The 18,566-nt window shown below is 50.8% G+C and overlaps 1 protein-coding gene across 1 annotated transcript in view; it reads left to right on the top strand.

The window, feature by feature from the left end:
- The window catches only part of SYNE1 (spectrin repeat containing nuclear envelope protein 1), a 152,118-nt gene that overhangs the window by 36,663 nt on the left and 96,889 nt on the right, over positions 1-18,566 (top strand). The window contains exons 16-38 of the mRNA XM_078595960.1: positions 214-378; positions 1,287-1,439; positions 2,344-2,487; positions 2,690-2,860; positions 3,290-3,448; positions 4,191-4,349; positions 5,328-5,545; positions 5,984-6,092; positions 6,503-6,667; positions 6,827-6,994; positions 7,416-7,583; positions 7,798-7,938; positions 8,587-8,747; positions 9,428-9,578; positions 9,799-10,026; positions 10,579-10,677; positions 11,218-11,405; positions 13,118-13,241; positions 13,557-13,723; positions 13,898-14,051; positions 14,558-15,189; positions 15,526-15,705; positions 18,376-18,526. Coding sequence (XP_078452086.1) covers positions 214-378; positions 1,287-1,439; positions 2,344-2,487; positions 2,690-2,860; positions 3,290-3,448; positions 4,191-4,349; positions 5,328-5,545; positions 5,984-6,092; positions 6,503-6,667; positions 6,827-6,994; positions 7,416-7,583; positions 7,798-7,938; positions 8,587-8,747; positions 9,428-9,578; positions 9,799-10,026; positions 10,579-10,677; positions 11,218-11,405; positions 13,118-13,241; positions 13,557-13,723; positions 13,898-14,051; positions 14,558-15,189; positions 15,526-15,705; positions 18,376-18,526 — 4,155 coding nt within the window. The remainder of the gene's footprint in view (positions 1-213; positions 379-1,286; positions 1,440-2,343; positions 2,488-2,689; positions 2,861-3,289; positions 3,449-4,190; positions 4,350-5,327; positions 5,546-5,983; positions 6,093-6,502; positions 6,668-6,826; positions 6,995-7,415; positions 7,584-7,797; positions 7,939-8,586; positions 8,748-9,427; positions 9,579-9,798; positions 10,027-10,578; positions 10,678-11,217; positions 11,406-13,117; positions 13,242-13,556; positions 13,724-13,897; positions 14,052-14,557; positions 15,190-15,525; positions 15,706-18,375; positions 18,527-18,566) is intronic.

Raw genomic sequence — 18,566 nt, forward strand, 5'->3', positions numbered from 1 at the left:
AAGTGTCGATTGTTGTTGTTGTGCACAGTCATTGGTGACCAGGCTGAGACCACCAACTCGCTCCACTTGAGAACCCGGTTTAAATATCGCTGGCTGCCTGAATTCTGACCCAGGATCTAAGTAGTACTGGCTCAGTCGTCTGACCCCTGAGCCAACTGGCCATCTCTAACAGGCCGATCAGAGTGTGACCGCGGCCGACCCTTTCTGCCGCAGGAGTTTTTCCGTGACCTGCCGCAGTGGATGCAGCAGCACACGGCGATGAACGAGGCCGGCAACTTCCTGATCGAGGCGTGCGAGTCGCCCGTCTCCCGCGAGCTCAAGCAGCAGCTGCTGCTGCTCAACGGCCGCTGGCGTGAGCTCTTCGACAGGGTCAAGCAAGTGAGTGGCCCGCACCACGGCACACCGGGCGTGCGGTCACACAAGTGTCCTGTAGAGGAAGGGCGGGGGGGGGGAACTATCGCTTTTTCGTTGGGCCTCGCCGTCATGCGGGCAAAATGTTCCGCTGAAAGCGTCGTGAAGAACGAAGGGTGAAAAAAGAAAATCAAGTGATCTTCCAAATGTTAAAGATTCTAGATTTGAAGCTTTCATGACTGCAAGGATTCATATTCTTGGGTTTTTTCGGTAAAGTCACGTAGGTAAAAAATTGATATAGCGAGTGTGCTGTGACGGTTCCACCTGAAGACGGAAGCTTGTGTTGCCTTCGAAATGTCGTGATTTTTATTTTATTTTTATTTTACTTTTATTAATTTAAATTTAAATTTTTTACCTACGTGACTTTACCGAAAAAACCCAAGAACATGAATACAAATGTTAAAGCTTCGTGGCAATAGTGAAGAACAAGGTTACGTAGAATTTAACGTTTTAAAATATATTGCAAATTTGCTTCAAAAATACATGAAAACAACACTAATAACAACAACAACAACAGTAGCAGCAATAAAGTAATAATTATGGCATCAACAAAGTAACTACCCTTTGGAAATGATTTCCCCGCCATAAGAATGAGGAATTTCCACCACTGGCTCAGAGCCACCAACAGAGACGGCCACTGCTGAATGCGCTTCTGAGCGTGGAAAAACCTTGACTTCGAGCATCATCCGTAGCAATAGCGTCATTAATAAAAACACTAGGAATGAGTGCAACGGTAACATCACTAACATTAACAGTAATGCATGCATCGCTCTGATAGGAATAACACTGACGTCGTTAGGAATCGGTAGCACTGGCATCACTGGGAATAGGAGTAATGCTGACGCTGACGCTGGGCTGCTGGCTGCTCTGTGCAGCACGCACGGGCCGATGAGGTGGACCGGCTGCGGCAGGAGTACGCCGACGGCCTGGCCGCGCTCCAGGCCTTTGTCGCGCGGACGCAGCCGCTGCTCGCGGGGCCCCCCGAGGCCGCACCGGCCGCCATCGCCGCCTACCTGGGCGACCTCGAGGTGCTCCTACCACCCCCTTCCACCCCCTACCGCCCCCTACCACCTCCTACCACCTCCTACCACCTACCGCCTCCTACATCTCCCTACCGCCCCCCTACCGCCCCCTATCACCCCCTACCACCCCCTACCGCCTCCTACCACCTCCTACCACCTATCGCCTCCTAAATCCCCCTACCGCCCCCCTACCGCCCCCTATCACCTCCTACCACTTCCTACCTCCCCCACAACTCCCTACCACCCCCTACCACTTTCTACCACCCCTACCTCCCTCTACCACCCCTACCTCCCTTTACCACCCCCTAACACCTCCTACCACCCCCTATTACCCCCTACCACTTCTTACCACCCCTACCTCCCTCTACCACCCCCGACCTCCACCCTTGCCCCTGCTCCCCCCCTCTTCTTGTTTCAGACACTGAAATCACACATCTCACCTTTCTTTAAATGGGTATAGAGAGACCGATGAATGTATTCATTTAACCGTGTAAAGGCTCTTATCAACAGACCTGGGTAAATGTAGGATAATTTGAGCGTGAGGTCAATCGGAAAACATAGTGAAAAAAACAAATTTTACAAGATGACATGTAACCAACAGAACAGCAGTGCTTCAAACATATACAAGGACTATGGCTGCCAATCAATGACTCAATCCACATGGCAGAAGCAGGCTTCAATTCAGAATACCGTTCATGACATAAAAATAAATACGTAGTCAAGGCTACATACTGAAACAATATTGAGTCAAAGGTTGAACTTGTTGTGTAGTAGTATACACCTATTTTTTTAATATTAGTTTGGTACGAAATTGAGAAATGTGCTTTGTCAGCGTGAGCCTGACTGCTAATATAAATGCTTGTGGCTACGTTCGGTCCTCATGTGCCTCTAACTCGACTTGCACTTTCAGACCATGAAGCAGAGGATTCCGAGCATAGAGACGCAGTTCAAGGCCGTGTCAAAGCTGGCGCAGGTCCTGGTGAAGGACACGACAGAGGAGGAAGTTAAAGGCATGTTGGACGCCATGACAGTCATCAAGGACCAGATCGTCAAGGTAAGGTTCCGTTTTGTGTGCGTGGGGGCGTGGGCCGACTCAAAGCAAACCAATGCAAGGCCACCGGCTCCAATTCAACGGCGCCGTCTCTCCGACTCGCACCGCAACGCGCAACCTAATAGCCCATGTTTTATCTACCCTTGATTTCGCTGGCTAAGAGGCCCCTGTTGAAGCTGTTCCTCCTTGCGTGCGCGCGGCGCAGACAAGAGAGCAGTGCCCCGTGCTGGCGCGGGAGGCGCAGCAACTGGCGAGCACGCTGGAGGAGCTGGAGAGCGGGCTGGCCGACACGCGCGAGTGCCTGAGCAGAGCCACCCAGACCATTGGCAGCCTGGCTCCCGGTGCCAGCAAGGAAGATGCAATGGTCCAGCAAAAGGTACCACACAGCTCCTGGTGTCACATTATGCCAGATTCCAAAAATGTTATGCCGAGCTGTTGTGCCAAAAATCTGAGCGAATAACACACATGCACAAATTTAAATCGAATTCAATTATATTGAATTTAAATGTACATGTGTTTCACATGCATAGGGCCACTATTATCATTATCAGCAATGCTCTATCCACGACTGGATGAAAACATCCCCACATTGTCAGCATCGCAATTCCACAACCCACAACGCGCCTGTGCATGAGCTCATCCCGTCCCTGCGAGAACAGCCTTTGCGAGAGCATAGCTCGTACAGACACAGGATTCTATGCAATCGTTAACCTGTACAGTAAAGGCACTACTCCGCCGTATTGTGCATGACAGTTTAAAGTCAGTACAGTACTAAAGTTGCTTCGTTGTGGCGTTGGGCCCGAAGGACGTGGAGGCGGCCACCAAGAGCTGCCAGAAGGCGCTGTCCCGGACAGAGCGTGCGCTGCAGGCCGTGCGCCACCTCCTCAAGTCCAGCCGGACGCTGCAGCAGCTGGACGCCTCGCCGCACGAGGCCGCCGTCGGCGAGGCTCGCTCCGCCGTGCACGTGCGTCGGGGGAGGGGGGTCGGGGTCTTTGTTCCGCGGGGGGTGCACTCGGCGCGTGCAGGTTAAACGTGATGGGGCGCGAAGGGTCACGTGCCAATGACCGAATAAGCCGCGGTGGGACCGATCCTGTCAGATCCGGGAAGCTAAGCAGATTTTGGGCCTGGATCGTGTTTGGAGGGGCGACCACCGTGCATGTCACGGGTTCAAATAACACCGATCCACACAATGTGTCAATGCCCTCATTTAGCAGTGGCTGTAGTATATGTGCAAGGAAGGGCTACAACCCTGATGAGGGCAGACAGCAGTGGCCTAAATGGCCACTAAGCCAAGGCAATCGATTTAATTGACCATGAATAAATCTGCCGCTAAACTAAACGAGAGGAGATAGATTTTACCGATTCTGACAGCCACTCATTTCGCTGTAATCGCTAATCTCATGGTATTGGTGTAAAGCCGCTTTCCCTCTTTGAACGCACACGGGTATGTGGGTGTGTGGGGAGTGGTCGTGTAGCGGTTAGCGTGCTGCCAACCCAGTGGGTTCGTAGCCTCAAATGAGTACCTGGTGCGGTGTGTAAAAGGATCGCCACTAGGGAGACAAAGGCGGCCGGGCGTGGTGCTGGCCACCCACCCCTCCATGTACCGCTCCAGTCCTTTATAGGTGCTCGCTAACAGCACTTGCCCTAACAGCCTGTTAAGGCTATACGGGGGAATCTTTGTCTTGAACTTTTGTGTGTGCGTGCAGGCGATAGGCACGGAGGCACCGGGTCAGCTGGCTCGCGTGCGCTTCGAGGCGGAGCAGGAGCGGTTCGTGAGCGCCGTGCAGCGCTGCGAGCTGCAGCTGGCGACGGAGAACCGCGCGCTCAGCTCGGCCAGCAGCGAGCAGCTCCTGCGCGGTCACAAGGTGAGCGAGCCCAAGCGTCGCCAACCCAGCGCGTTGCCAAGTGTTTTGCCAAGTGTGTCGCTCAATAATATGCACGAATTTGTACGTACGTGTGTTGAACTTCTTTCGCGCCGTACGCAGCCCAACCGTGATCAATCGGACGGCGAGGGACGAAGCGTAACGTGTTCACACGAAAGGCTGCGTTTAGTGGCAAATGGGCAAAAACTCATCTTCTTGGTTCTTTCGGTAAAGTCACGTAGAAGGGAAATAATAAAATAATACAAATAAAACATAATAAAATGAAATAATTCTCACGACGTTTCGGCTACAACGCAAGCAGCCGTCTTCGTCAGCAGTATATACGTGCCTCTGTTGGGTTGCGATTGTGAGAAATCACCATCAATATGACGTAGTATTGTTTACAAAGTGGAATAGTAAACCAGAATACCTTCTAGTGGGGCTCTGTAGAGCTCGACTTAAGGGAGGTCCTTCCACCAGTAGTGGCAATTTGCAGAGCTGCATCTTTATCTTGTATTCTATACAAAATAGCATGCACTTTTGAGAATTGGGCTGGTTTTGCCAGTAGGGAGTGTGGCCTTGTGTCACAGCTTTTGTAGCTACTGCCTCGAGTGAGCCCAGGTCACATAGGCACCTACCTCTTACACTTTGACAGCCTGCTTTGTGAAGACCTCACTGCACAGCATGTATGTGTGTTGAACTTGTTTCGCATCGTGCGTAGCCAACCGTGCTAATCGGAGGTGCAGCCACATTGAATAGTTGCGAAGGCGACATCGTGACGGAGAGGTTTTATCACTACCCTCTATCTGCATGGGGTTGCTTCCTGTGCTCATCACTTATTTGTTCAGTTGAGATGATGCATAGCGATCATCGCCCCCTAGAGGCAGATTGATGCCTAAAACACTATATCCTGGTCTCGTGAGTTCTCCTTTGGTTGAACAAAATTAACTTGGAATCTTTTTTGTTACTTGTGACTTGCAGGAGTTTTTCTCTGAGGCCGGAGTGTTTGGGGAGTGCCGTATTCGGCTGGCGGCCATGCGGGAGGCCCTCTCGGGCCTGCCTCCTGGCCGTGTGGAGCAGGGCCTTCGCACGCGACTCGCACACGCTGAGGAGCACTTCCAGGAGCTCCAGGAATACGTGGCGAGCACCGCACAGCAGCTGCGACAGCACCCCGACAAGTGGCGTGAATTCAACTTCAGGTGAGCCCTGCCCTTTCCTGCCCTGCCCTTTCCTGCCCTGCCATGCATTGCTGTGCCCTTATAATAACACAATCTTGGTATTGTTGTCAAGTGTCGTGGCTTTTGTGCCGTTAATTTAACGGTGTTGTGTATGTCCGTGTGTTTACATTCGAATATCTGGGTGCAGTTTCATTTGCTTTTTTAAATTAATTATTTAACAGGTTCAATTGTCCTTCGAGCTTTAGTCAGTTCAAGTCAAGTAATTTTAACTGAATGTGTAAAATAACTACGGGATGCTAAGGTCGGCCGTCATGCGGCCCTATTTACGGCAGATGTCGCATGTATGGTTTCTCCCATGGAAGGACATCGGTGTGCCGCCATCTGAAATCCTGTTCTCCTTCTTGCCAAGGTGCTGTGTCACACAACACTCTGAAGCCTTTGTGTTTCTTTGCTCTGCAGGTTTTCTAAGGTAAAGGAATGGCTTAAAGCCACAGAAGCGTCCCTTGGTGAGATTCAAAGTCAAAGCAAGAGGGACGATGTTTTCGAATCTCTTGGAGCAAGGTTGCAGGTGTGTGCGATAGATATCGTTTGCAATTGGACAATGTTTTTTTTTTCATTACAATTCCCTTGAGAAAATGTTTACAATGTGAAGTCAATTCTAGATTTGAAGCTTTCGTGACTGCAAGTATTCATATTTTTAGGTTTTTTCGGTAAAGTCACGTAGATAAAAAAATAAAATTAATAGCTGTATCAAGTTACTTGATACAGCTATCGTGCTGTGACGGTTCCACCTGAAGATAGAAGCTTGTGTTGCCTCCGAAACGTCGTGATTTTTATTTTTTATTTTACTTTTATTAATTTTTATTTTTTACCTACGTGACTTTACTGAAAAAACCTAAGAAAATGTTGAAGTCAGTTTAAAAACTTTACGTGACCTTTCCCTTCTTTATTTGTTTTACTCCTATGTGCCTAAACCAGGCTCTGGGCAATGAGAGAGATTCCCAGAACTCTGAGGTGAGCTGGCTGAAGATGCGTCTCGACGCTTTGACCGAGTTTTGCAGCAAAGAAGACATTTCCAACAGCAGAAGTGAACTGCAGGGTCTTTCTGGGGACCTGGCAAAGTTGCAGAGGATGTTTATTGAGGTAAAGAGGGGACCTCTTCCAGTTTGTTTTAATACCCATTTCCCCTACCTCAACATTCCTCTCGTTATCCCCCAAAGTGTGAAATGTGAGTGCTTTCGCCCGTGCAGCGTGTGGTCATTTGACATCAATCACGACTACGTGGCTTTGCCTGGGCTGCAGGTGGAGGCCCAGCTGGTGCAGGCCGGGGAAGTGCTGCGCTACCGCCGGGAGGTGCAGACCGTCCTGCGGGACATCGGCAGGTCCCTCCAGGAGGTGCAGGCTGAGGCCGAGGCCACGGTGGAGGCCGCTACCTTGGAGGAGGCCCAGGATATGTGGGCCTCCCTGCAGGTGGGACACGTGTGGTCAGCAGTGCCGCATTGGCATGTAAATGTGTACTTTATTAAATTGTATTCACTGTTCGCCTTGCACGGTAATAGACGTCTGTAGTTTTCAATTTAACGGGGTTTTTAGATCGTGTACATGGGCAGGTAACTATTCACCTCCTCCCGCCCCACGCACCAACCACGGAGTGATTTGATCAATTGACAAATCCCATTATGGGAAATGAATTCCCCTTTGATTTCATGTGTACCATCTCATTAGTACTGTTTGTCTTTCTCCTTTGTAGTTTTATGTCGGTAATTATCATAACAATTATATCCGCATATAATTTGCATGATCAGTAAATCATCGTTTATGTAAACGATTGCACTGTGACTGAAAGGATTAATTCATTGGACGATGGATGCGTCATTGCCTGACTCCATAGAAGCATGTGACGGCGCTGAGGGGCAGGAGGCCGCTCGTGGAGCAGCTGCTAGGCCGGGGGCAGGGCCTGGAGGCCCAGGACGAGGGCGTGCGCGCCGATCTGAAGCAACTCCGCGCACTGCTCCATGAGCTGGGTCCAGCTCTCGACCAGAAGGAGCAGGAGACAAAGGTGGAAAAACGAGGATGAGGGCACCCTTGATACCTTCACCACTATATCACCACTGACCTTGTCACCGTCACGTGCATCACCGCTCTCATCGCCGTCACGCTCATGGTTTCCGCCTGCGCTGTCAATATGAACGCAGGCACGATTAGTGGCGTCGTTCACACGCAGTTTACGCTGCTGCTTTGCTAACGTGTTTTTTTTACGCTTTGCACGGCAGACCCAGCTGCACAAGTGGCAGCACTTCGAGGAGGAGAAGGCGAGCCTGCACGAGTTTTTGGGAGTTGTCGGCTCCGCCGTGGAGCGGCGTCTGCAGTTTAGTAGCCCGGAGAACCTGGAAACCGAGCTGCAGCAGGCCAGGGTACGGGAACGCTGTGACCCTCGCGCCCTAAAACACGACCGCTCCAGAATCTCGTCTCTCTACTAAAAGTGTGGTGGGCTCGGCGAGCTGGTGTTTGTGTCAGAGCACCAGGATGGCACCGCTGAGACACTGAAATTCAAGCTGTGCGTGTTCACCCGAGATGCAAGTTCCTGTGTAGTGAGTGCCGTGGTTTTGATTGCTGGTAACTGAGGCCTCTGTGTTTCCAGCAGACTGCAGTGTAGCAAAATCCATTGACTGTACGTACAGTACTGTACTACGCTCTAATGTCTATGTTCCCCACCCTTATCAACACACGCTCACTGTGGTGAAGTACGGCCAAATAACGCCCACAACCTGCATGGCATGGGGGAGGCCCTCATCCTCCATGGAATTGGCAAAAAGGGGCTGTACATATACAATAGAGGCCTATTGTAATGACAAAGGAAGCAATGACATTGTGGGGTGTCTTCCAGGACCGTTCCTCATTTTGATGGAAGCCTCTTGCAGTAACACGCAAACGGTTGCTCTACATTGGCCATTTTATTTTCACACACCGTGCTGCGTGCGTGCGTGTGTGTCGCGTGTGTCGCGTGGGTGAGCGACTGAGACGTGCCCGGAATGATGACGATATGCGGCTGGTCCCCACAGGACCTGCTGGTGCGAGCCGAGGGGCAGGTGACGAGAGCCGCGGCGCTGCAGGAGGAGGCGCGCACGGCCCACCGTGACGCGGGCCGGGCCGAGGCCCTGCGGCACGACGCCAGCGCGCTGCACGACAAGCTGGCATCGGCCACACGCACGCTCGCCAACAAGTGGGCGCTTTCTCTTTCTAAATGCATGGATAGGCTCATTGATGATGGAGAGTGAATGTTTTCAGCCACTTGTTTTAAGATCTGTAGCATATGTGTGTGTGTGTGCCTGTGTGTGAAAATATATCTGCGGGGAGCGGATTGCGCTTCGAACCCGACGACCCAAGTTTCGAATCTTGCTCACAGCCAACACCAGTGACGATTATCTGAACCGGTCCTGGGCCACCCCTATGTCGACTCAGCCTCAAATGAGTACCTGGTGCGGTGTGTAAAAACATTGCCACTGGGGAGACAAAGGCGGCCGGGCGTGGTGCTGGCCACCCACGCCCTCGTATGTCGTGCCGGCCTTCATAGGTGCTCGCTAACAGCACTTTCCCCAAAAGTCTCTTGAGGCTTTGTCTTGTGTGCATATATAGAAATGAATGTTAAAATAAAAACATGGTGTCTTTTGTGACTTTCAGAGATCTTAACATTTCACCTTTCAGGATGTACGAGCCTATTCTTTCTTGATTGAAGGCATGTTGGTTGAAATGTCAAGGTGTTCCTTTCCTCTCACTGGAAGTAAAAAAAACCCGTTATTATTTGTACGTAAGCTGCTTTTCATTGTGAGAGCTCACCGACTAAGCTGGAGCTTATTCAGTCAACACAGTCGGTTTCTTGGGACGTGTGCGTGGCCATTGCAGCATCGATTCAATGGAGCGGGTTCGGTTGAGCTGGGAGGCCTTCATCCGCCACCATGAGGAGTTTGCCACGTGGATCTCGGAGAAGGAGGCACAGATCCATGACGCAGAGAGCCCTGGCAACACGGCCGAGACACAGCTTCAGAAATCCCAGGCAAGCCCCAACCTGCACACACGTGATCAGCCCTACTGTGCCCAGCAGGGCTTAGCTTGTTGTTTTGTGAGCTCTGAAACGACAGCGTCAAAGGCAGTGAAAGGGTAAACACCTTTCACTCACTTTTGTTGTTTCTTACACTTTACACGGAAGAATCCCCACACGGCACAAAGCTGTCAGCGTAAGGTCACCGCTTGAACAGCCCCCACCTGCCTTTCAGGCTCTGCTCGAGGAGATCGAGGCCCGGCGGGGTGAGGTGTCCACCCTGGAGGAGGAGAGCCAGGCGCTGGCGTCACACGTGCGTCCTGCCGAGGTGTCCCACGTCAAGGCCCGCCTGGCGCAGCTGTCGCGCCGCACGGAAGAGCTGCGGGCCCTCGCGCAAGCCACTCACGCCTCCTCTGTCGAGGCCGTGGCGCTCGGGGACAAGTTTGAGGCCGAGCTGCAGCAGGTGGCCAACGCCAGCCCACATTTTTCTAATCGTCCACAGTAGATAAATGCATGTCGGTAATGGTCTCCTTGTGCCAGAGATACCTCAGCCAGGCTTCCACAGTAAATGCAGCAGGTGGATAAGGCTTTGAAGCAGTGCCATAGTGTGGTTGCGATGGGCCCTGGAGCGAAGGATGAAATGAGGTCCCCTGTCCAATCCCTCATCCCTTTTCGGAGCCTGGGCCCCTGAGGCCCACGGGCACTACTGCGGTCGCACTGCCGCTGCTTTGAAGGAAAACATCAAAGTTGAAGTGTTGCACTGTAAACAACGATTAACCCCATCAAGCACCCACGTTTGCCTGTGCATATCTCCAATGGAGCACTCCAACAGCAGCTTCATTGAACGAATGTCAAATGCTTCGTCACACTAATGCCGTCCTCTAACCTGCTGCGATGACCGGGAGGGGCTACTCGCGGGTTTGAGAGGTTGCCGCTGCTGCTGCTTGCTCGGCGCGCCCATTGCTTTCCTGCTGCTGGAACGCGGCACCGTGTGTGGCTGCCCGTGTGCGTGTAGGCCTTGCGAGCCCTGGGCGGGCTGGAGGACCTGTTGCATGCTCCAGTGCAAAACTGCACTTGTGTTGCGCAGACGTACAAAGCACTGCTTGCTCACATGGTGAGGGGGTTCTCTAACATCTCTTAACTGTCCGCTATCGCCTCTTGCTTTCTCATGAACTAAGCCGGGTCTAACGCGCCAGGCCACGGCACGATATATGCACGTAAACGGGAATTAACGAGGCTGTGTAATTTTTGTGTTTTTAACTGCTTTAAATATGTATTCACAATGCTACTCTTAACATCGTTAACACGAATGACCTTTTCCCATGAAGGGGGAATTTTAATTGCTCGTAAATTATACGTGAATTTCTGTGCTTGCTGAGGACGGCAGTGGGGCTGAAACTGATTAACACTCGTAGCAATTTCACTCGCTATAAGTGCATCCATAATTACAGCACAAAGCTGCCAGAGAGTTACAATTAACAAATCGGTCGCTCAGTTACCTTTGTTAATTGACGTTTCATACGAGCTCCGTTCAACCGCATTTGCCAAGTCCGGGAGATTGTAAGGGCCAGAGAAATGCTTCGTTGCGAAGGTTTGCCGTGGTCGGCAGTTGAGTTGGAGGTGCGAGCTGTGTGGTGCATTGCGGGGCCCGCAGGATGTGAGGCAGGCCCTCGAGGTGGAGAGAGGCCGGCTGGGCGGCCTGGCCGGAGAGGCCCCGCGCGTGAGGGACGGTGGCCACGCCGTTGAGGAAGTGGAGGTGCTTCAGCAGCGTTACCGTGACGACTTGACGCTGGCCGCAGACAAGCAGCAGCGGCTCGAGGAGGTTCTGGCCACGTGGCAGAGGTGTGGGCGACATTGAGAATCGGTGGCTTATATTAAACGTTAGATTTTTGCCAGATCTCCATGCACAGTGCCACGGCAGGCTCTGGTTCTAAATCAGGGGTGGTGAACTTTTTTTCTTAAGTTAGGGTTGAACAGGGCTTTCAAATACTATTGGCGGGCAACTACGTTAATACATATATATTGGTCACTTTGTTGCTTCAGGAGTTCCTTGCAGTGACCGAAGTGACTGAGCGCACTGAAGTTATAAACAGTTTGGCCAGGTCCAAGATATTCCCCTCCAGCAACCGATTCACGCAGCGATGGACAAATATAATTTGTGGGCCGTTTAGAAACGGGAGGACTAATGTGGCCTTGGGCCGTTTGAAATGAAGGTTCCCGACCCCATTATCTAAACAAAGGCCATGGAATTTATGAGCTGGAGGCTGGAGACCCTGAAAGCACACACCACCCCAAGCAGTCCTTAGCAATGCGCCCCCTGTTGGGCCAGGCTGGCCACTGCATCTTTAAGGAGGCTGCAAAAGACTGCACTGTTTTCCCACAGCTAAGTAGGACCATCGAAGGCCTGAGTGTGGGTCACTGTTATCGCACGTAGGCCTCGGCAAGGTAAGGTAAAAACAGCGAGCCTACCTTTACCCTAACTTTTACCTTACCACAATACAATCACTCTACCCTTACCTTTACCCTTTAGCAAGGTAAGGTAAAAGGTCAAAATCAACGAGCCTACCTTTACCCTACCTTTTACCCTTACCCCATACAAATGCCCCGATTACAGGGTAATTACTGGGGTACTACACATGAACAAGGTTTATAACAGGTAAATGCTAGGTAGAGCGCTTTATTCATATAGAATACTCTCGATGATTCCAATTTTAAATTGAGGCCACGGACTGCGCCACGGAGCTTTTAGCGAGCGGTAAACACAAGGTGTTTACCAGGTAATACTTTGCACTACCTTTACCCTACCCTTTACCTCACCCCTTGGCATGTCGATGCCTTTACCCTTTTACCCGGTAAAAAGGGTAAATTACCTTACCTTGCCGAGGCCTAATCACACGCAAAGTTGTGTTTGGTGCTGAATTCCTTTAAGGTCTTGTACAAAAGTCAAAAGGATGCGCGTGCTGTTCTGTTCTTAAGCGTTCAGAGCCTCCTTGGGCTGTGCTCATCTTCAGTGGCAGCTCTGAGCCACTGTTTGACATTCCCATCGTAGACGGAGTTTATGCTGTGCTGCCTGCACATTGAGAACAGTTTTGTGTGCGCCATTCTGGACAGCACTGTTCCCCAAATGTCTATAAGACAAAAACATGGAGGCTCACTCTCTGTGCCGTGCGTGTCTGTGTGTGTGTGTGCATCTGTGTACGTTATGTGTGTGTGTGCGGAACGTGGGCAGTGTGGTAGTGTAATTGTTAGTTAGTGTAGTTATTAGTTGCGCTACTAACCCGACAACGTGAATTCGATTCCCGCTCACGGCGAACACCAGGGACAATTATCTGAACCTGTCCTGGGACTCCCCTAGGGCTACTCAGCCTCAAATGAGTACCTGGTGCCGTGTGTAAACATCGCCACTGGGGAGACAAAGGCGACCGGGCGTGGTGTTGGCACACCCACCCCCTCGTGTGCCGTGGCAGCCTTCATCGGTGCTCGCTAACAGCACTTTTTCCAAAAGGCTGTTAAGGCTATATGGGGGATCTTTGTCTTTGTGCACGGAACACCAGGTTTGAGAAAGAGCGGAGTGCTTTCGTGGTGTGGCTGGAGAAGAGCGAGGCGGCCGCCTGCCCACGCTCCCCTCACCTGCCGGCCGACCAGGCTCGCCTCGACTCAGAGATCCTCAACCTCAAGGTCGTGTGTTGTGTATGTTGCGTGTGTGTTGTGTATAACGTGCGTCTCGTATTTGCGATGCATTGTAACGCGTGTCGTGCTGTATCGTGTGCGCCGTGTTGCTTATCGCGGGTGTCCTATGCTGCTTGTTGTTTTTTTGTTGCTTTTTAGCATTGCGAGAGTTGTCACGCGTGCTGTTCGTTGCCTCGCGTGTCCTGCGCCACGGGGTTTTGTGTACGATGTGTGCGTGTGTGCTGTGTGTGCGTGTGCTTTGTTGTAACACGCGCGTGTTGTGACGTGTGTCGCGTTTGTCACGCGTGCTGCGTTGGGCTGCAGGAGCTGCGCAAGGACGTAGAGGCGCAGGAGGCCCCGCTCGTGTCGCTGGACGGGCAGGTGGAGGAGCTGCTCGTGTCGGCGCCCGCGGACGGCGCGCAGGAGCTGCTGACGAGCCGGCAGCTGCTGCGCACTCGATGGGAGGCGCTGCCTGGCGCGCTCACCAAACGGTACGCGCGCTGCGCGCACGCCCCGCTCCCGGGGGCGAGTGGTGGAGCTGAGCGTTGCCACCTGCCGTGGTTTTCCTCGAATCGTCCTCTTTTTTTTTTGCAAGTAGCCATTCTGAGACATCTGTAAGTCTTCCCGGAACGTTGTGCATTGAAAGGCTCGGTTTGTTGTTCCAGAATGTCAAGTCTCCAGGACGCGCGCGCCGCCCATCAGCAGTTTGAGGAGACGCTGGAGTCCTTCTCCGAGTGGATCCTGCACTTCCAGACGACACTGCAGGGCTCCAGCGGGATGAACATTTCTGACCTTCAGTCATCCGCCGCACAGATCAAGGTGAGCGTCTGACCACCTCTGTCGACTTGCATCAGAGCTGCGCTTACAAATTCTTACATTCTGCAGCTCGGTGCAGATTCACACATTTTTTAAAAAGGGTAACTCGTTAATGAGTGAACCCAAAGTAAACGTGTACACACTTGTTATTCTTGTTCTATCCAGTTGGGCAGGAAGGTGGCAAAGAACCAGACTTCTAAGAACACCAGTTTTAATTCCAGTTGGTTGATCACATCGGCCGTTATTAATAAAACTCTAACCCTCACCTCAGGATCAACGAGTTAACAGTAGTTGTCGTATGGAGGGCCTGGGCTCCACAATAAGCACATTACATTTCCATCACTCGCCCAGAACTATCAATTGGCAAAATAAATTAGCACTGCGTAATGCTCGCCTAACCTTATTAAAATGTATCATATAGTCAAGTCATATATTGTTTTATCCACACACCCGTTATCATCTTAGTGGCAGTCTGACGCAGTATTGAGAAAGCTGCCCTTGTTTTTCAGGACCAGATAGCGGCCGTGAGCCGGCAGAAGGCAGCAGGCGTCTCCATGGAGGCCCAGGTAACGGCGCTCTCTGACCTCTACGACACGCGGGACGCGCAGGCCCTCGCGGCTCGCTCCCAGGAGAGCCTGAGCCTCTTCCATGAGCTGAGCGTGGTGTCCGAGAAGCGCGGCGAGTCTCTGGAGCAGCTCACAGGGTTCCTGGACGTGTGGCACAGCGCAGAGGGGAGGCTGCAACAAACCAGGGCCTCCGTCAAGCAGCAGGCCTCCGTCATCGACCAGGCGAAAGTGGACTGTGTTAACGGCGAGCTAGACGAGATGGAGCCAGCTTTGGTGGAGGTGGAAAGCCGCTCGGCTTCGCTAGACGGGCTCCTCGCGCAGGCCCAGCTGTGGCTGCGCGAGGGCGGCGCGGAGAAGAGGCTGACTTGCCGGGCTCTCGCTGAGCGGCTGCGGAACGAGCAGGAGCGGGTGAGAGCCCTCCTGAGCTCACAGCTCAGTCAGGCAGAGGAGACGCAGGCCCTGTGGCAAGCTTTCCAGCAGCGCAAGGAACGTCTGCTGAAGAACATTGAAGACATCGAGGAGAAGGCTGAGAAGGAAGCCTTGAAGGAGCCGACGCTTTACGCTTTGCAGCAAAGGTAATGCGTTGTTCATTACGTGAGACATTAATGTTGTTGAACAATTCATCTCCAATATCAAAGGACATTATTGGAATTGAACATTTGTATGCGACCACGTAGACATTAGCTTACAAACAGATAATTTAAACTCGCCAGGTTCATCATGAACACTGGCTTGTAACGTAAATGTAAGAGGCTGATGTTTTGAGCAGCATAGCAAGTCCATGGGGTGAAAAAATGTACTTCACTTTTCTGTTACGAGAAATAGCTAACGACGAAAGTTGCGAGTTTTATTGTCAATCATTCCTTACGCTTGCGTGAGTCTTGTGGTAATGCGTGCAATTGTGCGCCTAGGCTGAGAAACTTCAATCAGCTGGAGAAGGACCTGGAGCCGAGCCAGCAGGAGCTGCAGTGGCTTGTGGAGCGCTCAGAGACCCTGGCTCAGCGAGACGTGGCCCTGGGGGAGGAGGCTCGGCAGCACCTGCACCTGCTCAACCTCGCCTGGGAGGACGCGCACAAGGGCATTAACCTCAGGTGCGTTCACCCACATATCCATTGCCCCAGCGTGGGCCTAACCCTAACTCTGTAGCCCGTACAGGTGATGTTTGATATTCGTGACCGTGTGCTTTGTTATTTTGCTCTGCATAGTGAGAAATTTAATGGGGTATTTTTGTCTACATTTATCTTTTGTAGATTAGTTTGTATAGTTTGCATAGTCAGCTGCTATATGACGATTCACCGTAGAGAAGAATGTTTATCTCAATAGGCTTTCATATTCTTTGGTTCTTTCGGTAAAGTCACGTAGATAGAAAAGAAAAATAATAATAAAGTGAATAAAAAATATTCTTAAGCAGAGTGAGTATAGTGACAGTCTATAATGTAGACTGTAGCATGAAAAAATAAAAATAATAAAAATAAAAACAAACAAAAAGCCACGACGTTTCAATCGCAACACAAGCAGTCGTCATCAGGAAAAGGGGGGGGGGGTAGCCTCTAAAAGCAAACTGTTTATAAAGGTTTGGAGATGGGCGTAGCCCAAGTGTCTCAGCAGCACCGGCAGCATGGGCGGGGCAGCTAATGCTAATGCAGCAACAATGCCAACGCAGCAGCAATGCCAATGCAGCAACAATGCCAATGCAGCAACAATGCCAATGCAGCAGCAATGCCAATGCAGCAACAATGCCAATGCAGCAACAATGCCAACGCAGCAGCAATGCCAATGCAGCAACAATGCCAATGCAGCAACAATGCCAACGCAGCAGCAATGCCAATGCAGCAACAATGCCAATGCAGCAACAATGCCAATGCAGCAGCAATGGCAATGCAGCAACAATGCCAATGCAGCAGCAATGCCAATGCAGCAACAATGCCAATGCAGCAACAATGTCAATGCAGCAACAATGCCAATGCAGCAGCAAAGCCAATGCAGCAGCAATGCCAATGCAGCAACAATGCCAATGCAGCAACAATGCCAATGCAGCAACAATGCCAATGCAGCAGCAATGCCAATGCAGCAGCAATGGCAATGCAGCAACAATGCCAATGCAGCAGCAATGCCAATGCAGCAACAATGCCAATGCAGCAGCAATGCCAATGCAGCAGCAATGGCAATGCAGCAACAATGCCAATGCAGCAGCAATGCCAATGCAGCAGCAATGGCAATGCAGCAACAATGCCAATGCAGCAGCAATGCCAATGCAGCAGCAATGGCAATGCAGCAACAATGCCAATGCAGCAGCAATGCCAATGCAGCAGCAATGGCAATGCAGCAACAATGCCAATGCAGCAACAATGCCAATGCAGCAGCAATGCCAATGCAGCAGCAATGCCAATGCAGCAATGCCAATGCTGCAGCAATGCCAATGCAGGAGAACACCAATCAAAGGGCCGCCAGGCAATCACTGCACCCCACTCCACACACCACACTGCTGACGGTGGAGGTTGGTTGACAAGAAAACACAAGTCAAGTCATGACCCAAAGTGGTTGATGACATCTTTCCAATGATTGCTGAGTTTATAACCATCCTATTATTATTTGTTTCTTTCGGTTAAGTCACGTCTAAAGATAAAATAATAAATTAAATTAAATAATAGAATACGACGTTTCGATTGCAACACAAGCAATCATCATCAGGTATAATGAAATAGCGACATAAAATCTAACCAGAAAACTATAGACAGACATATTAGCAGACAGATATCACCCAGATACATAGCGAGAGCAACACAGGTAACAGAGAGGGGTGATCGTCTCTGTGTGGTGGCCTTAAATAGACAGAGGGGGGGGCGGAGGCAGAGAGAGGGAGGAGGGTTAGAGAAAAAAAATTAGCATATCACCCCTCTCTGTTACCTGTGTTGCTCTCGCTATGTATCTGGGTGATATCTGTCTGCTAATATGTCTGTCTATAGTTTTCTGGTTAGATTTTATGTCGCTATTTCATTATACCTGATGATGATTGCTTGTGTTGCAATCGAAACGTCGTATTCTATTATTTAATTTAATTTATTATTTTATCTTTAGACGTGACTTAACCGAAAGAAACAAATAATAATTCCTGCAGTCACGAAAGTTCTAAAATTAAGATTATAACCATCCTCTCGGTTGAAATTGTGTCTGTGTCTGTATATTTGGATGGCTTCATGAACATATCTTTGTTGATAGCCAGTGGGCTTGCAAAGTACCATCGTCTTAGAGAAATCAAATACGCCAGGCGTATTTTATTATTATTTTTTTATTCACTTTATTTTTATTTTTCTATCTACGTGACTTTACCGAAAGAACCAAAGAATATGAATTCCTGCAGTCACGAAAGTTTTAAGTCAAAATAGGCGTCCAAAGTTTGACACATTCAAAAAGGACCTGCGAATTACTCAATTGAGATTACACATAGCTATCATCCCTTTCTGTCAGACTAATGTCCAATTTCAGACTGATTGACCTTGTGCCTGCAGGGATAGCTGCCACTCAGGGAGGAACCCTTCCAAATGTTTGAGTTGAGACGCAGCAGCGTATAGGGCACTCTGCAACAAACAAATCACGAACAAATTTACGAGTTTCAACACAGGTGCATCCATTGCATGTTTGATAAACGTTCCAACTCTCTACACGTCGTGTTATTCCACCGGTACCCTCCAGGATTCGTGGATGCTGTTGTGTAGCTGCGGCTCTGACTGATAGCATTGATTGTTGTTTCCGTCACACAGCCAGGACCAGTGCTGTGCCCTGGTGGCGCTGATGCGAGAGTACCAGGGCTGCAAGGCGGCGCTCAACCGCGTCGTGGAAACCGCCGAGGGCGTCGTTTCCCAGAAGCCATCACGCACCGACCGAGAGGAGATTCGCAGACTTTTGACAAAGGTCAGGGGTCAAGCCGTGATCGCTGTCACCTCTCTCACTC

Source organism: Lampetra planeri, chromosome 7, assembly GCF_965212315.1.
Source record: "Lampetra planeri chromosome 7, kcLamPlan1.2.h2, whole genome shotgun sequence".
Classification (NCBI taxonomy): Eukaryota; Metazoa; Chordata; class Hyperoartia; order Petromyzontiformes; family Petromyzontidae; genus Lampetra; species Lampetra planeri.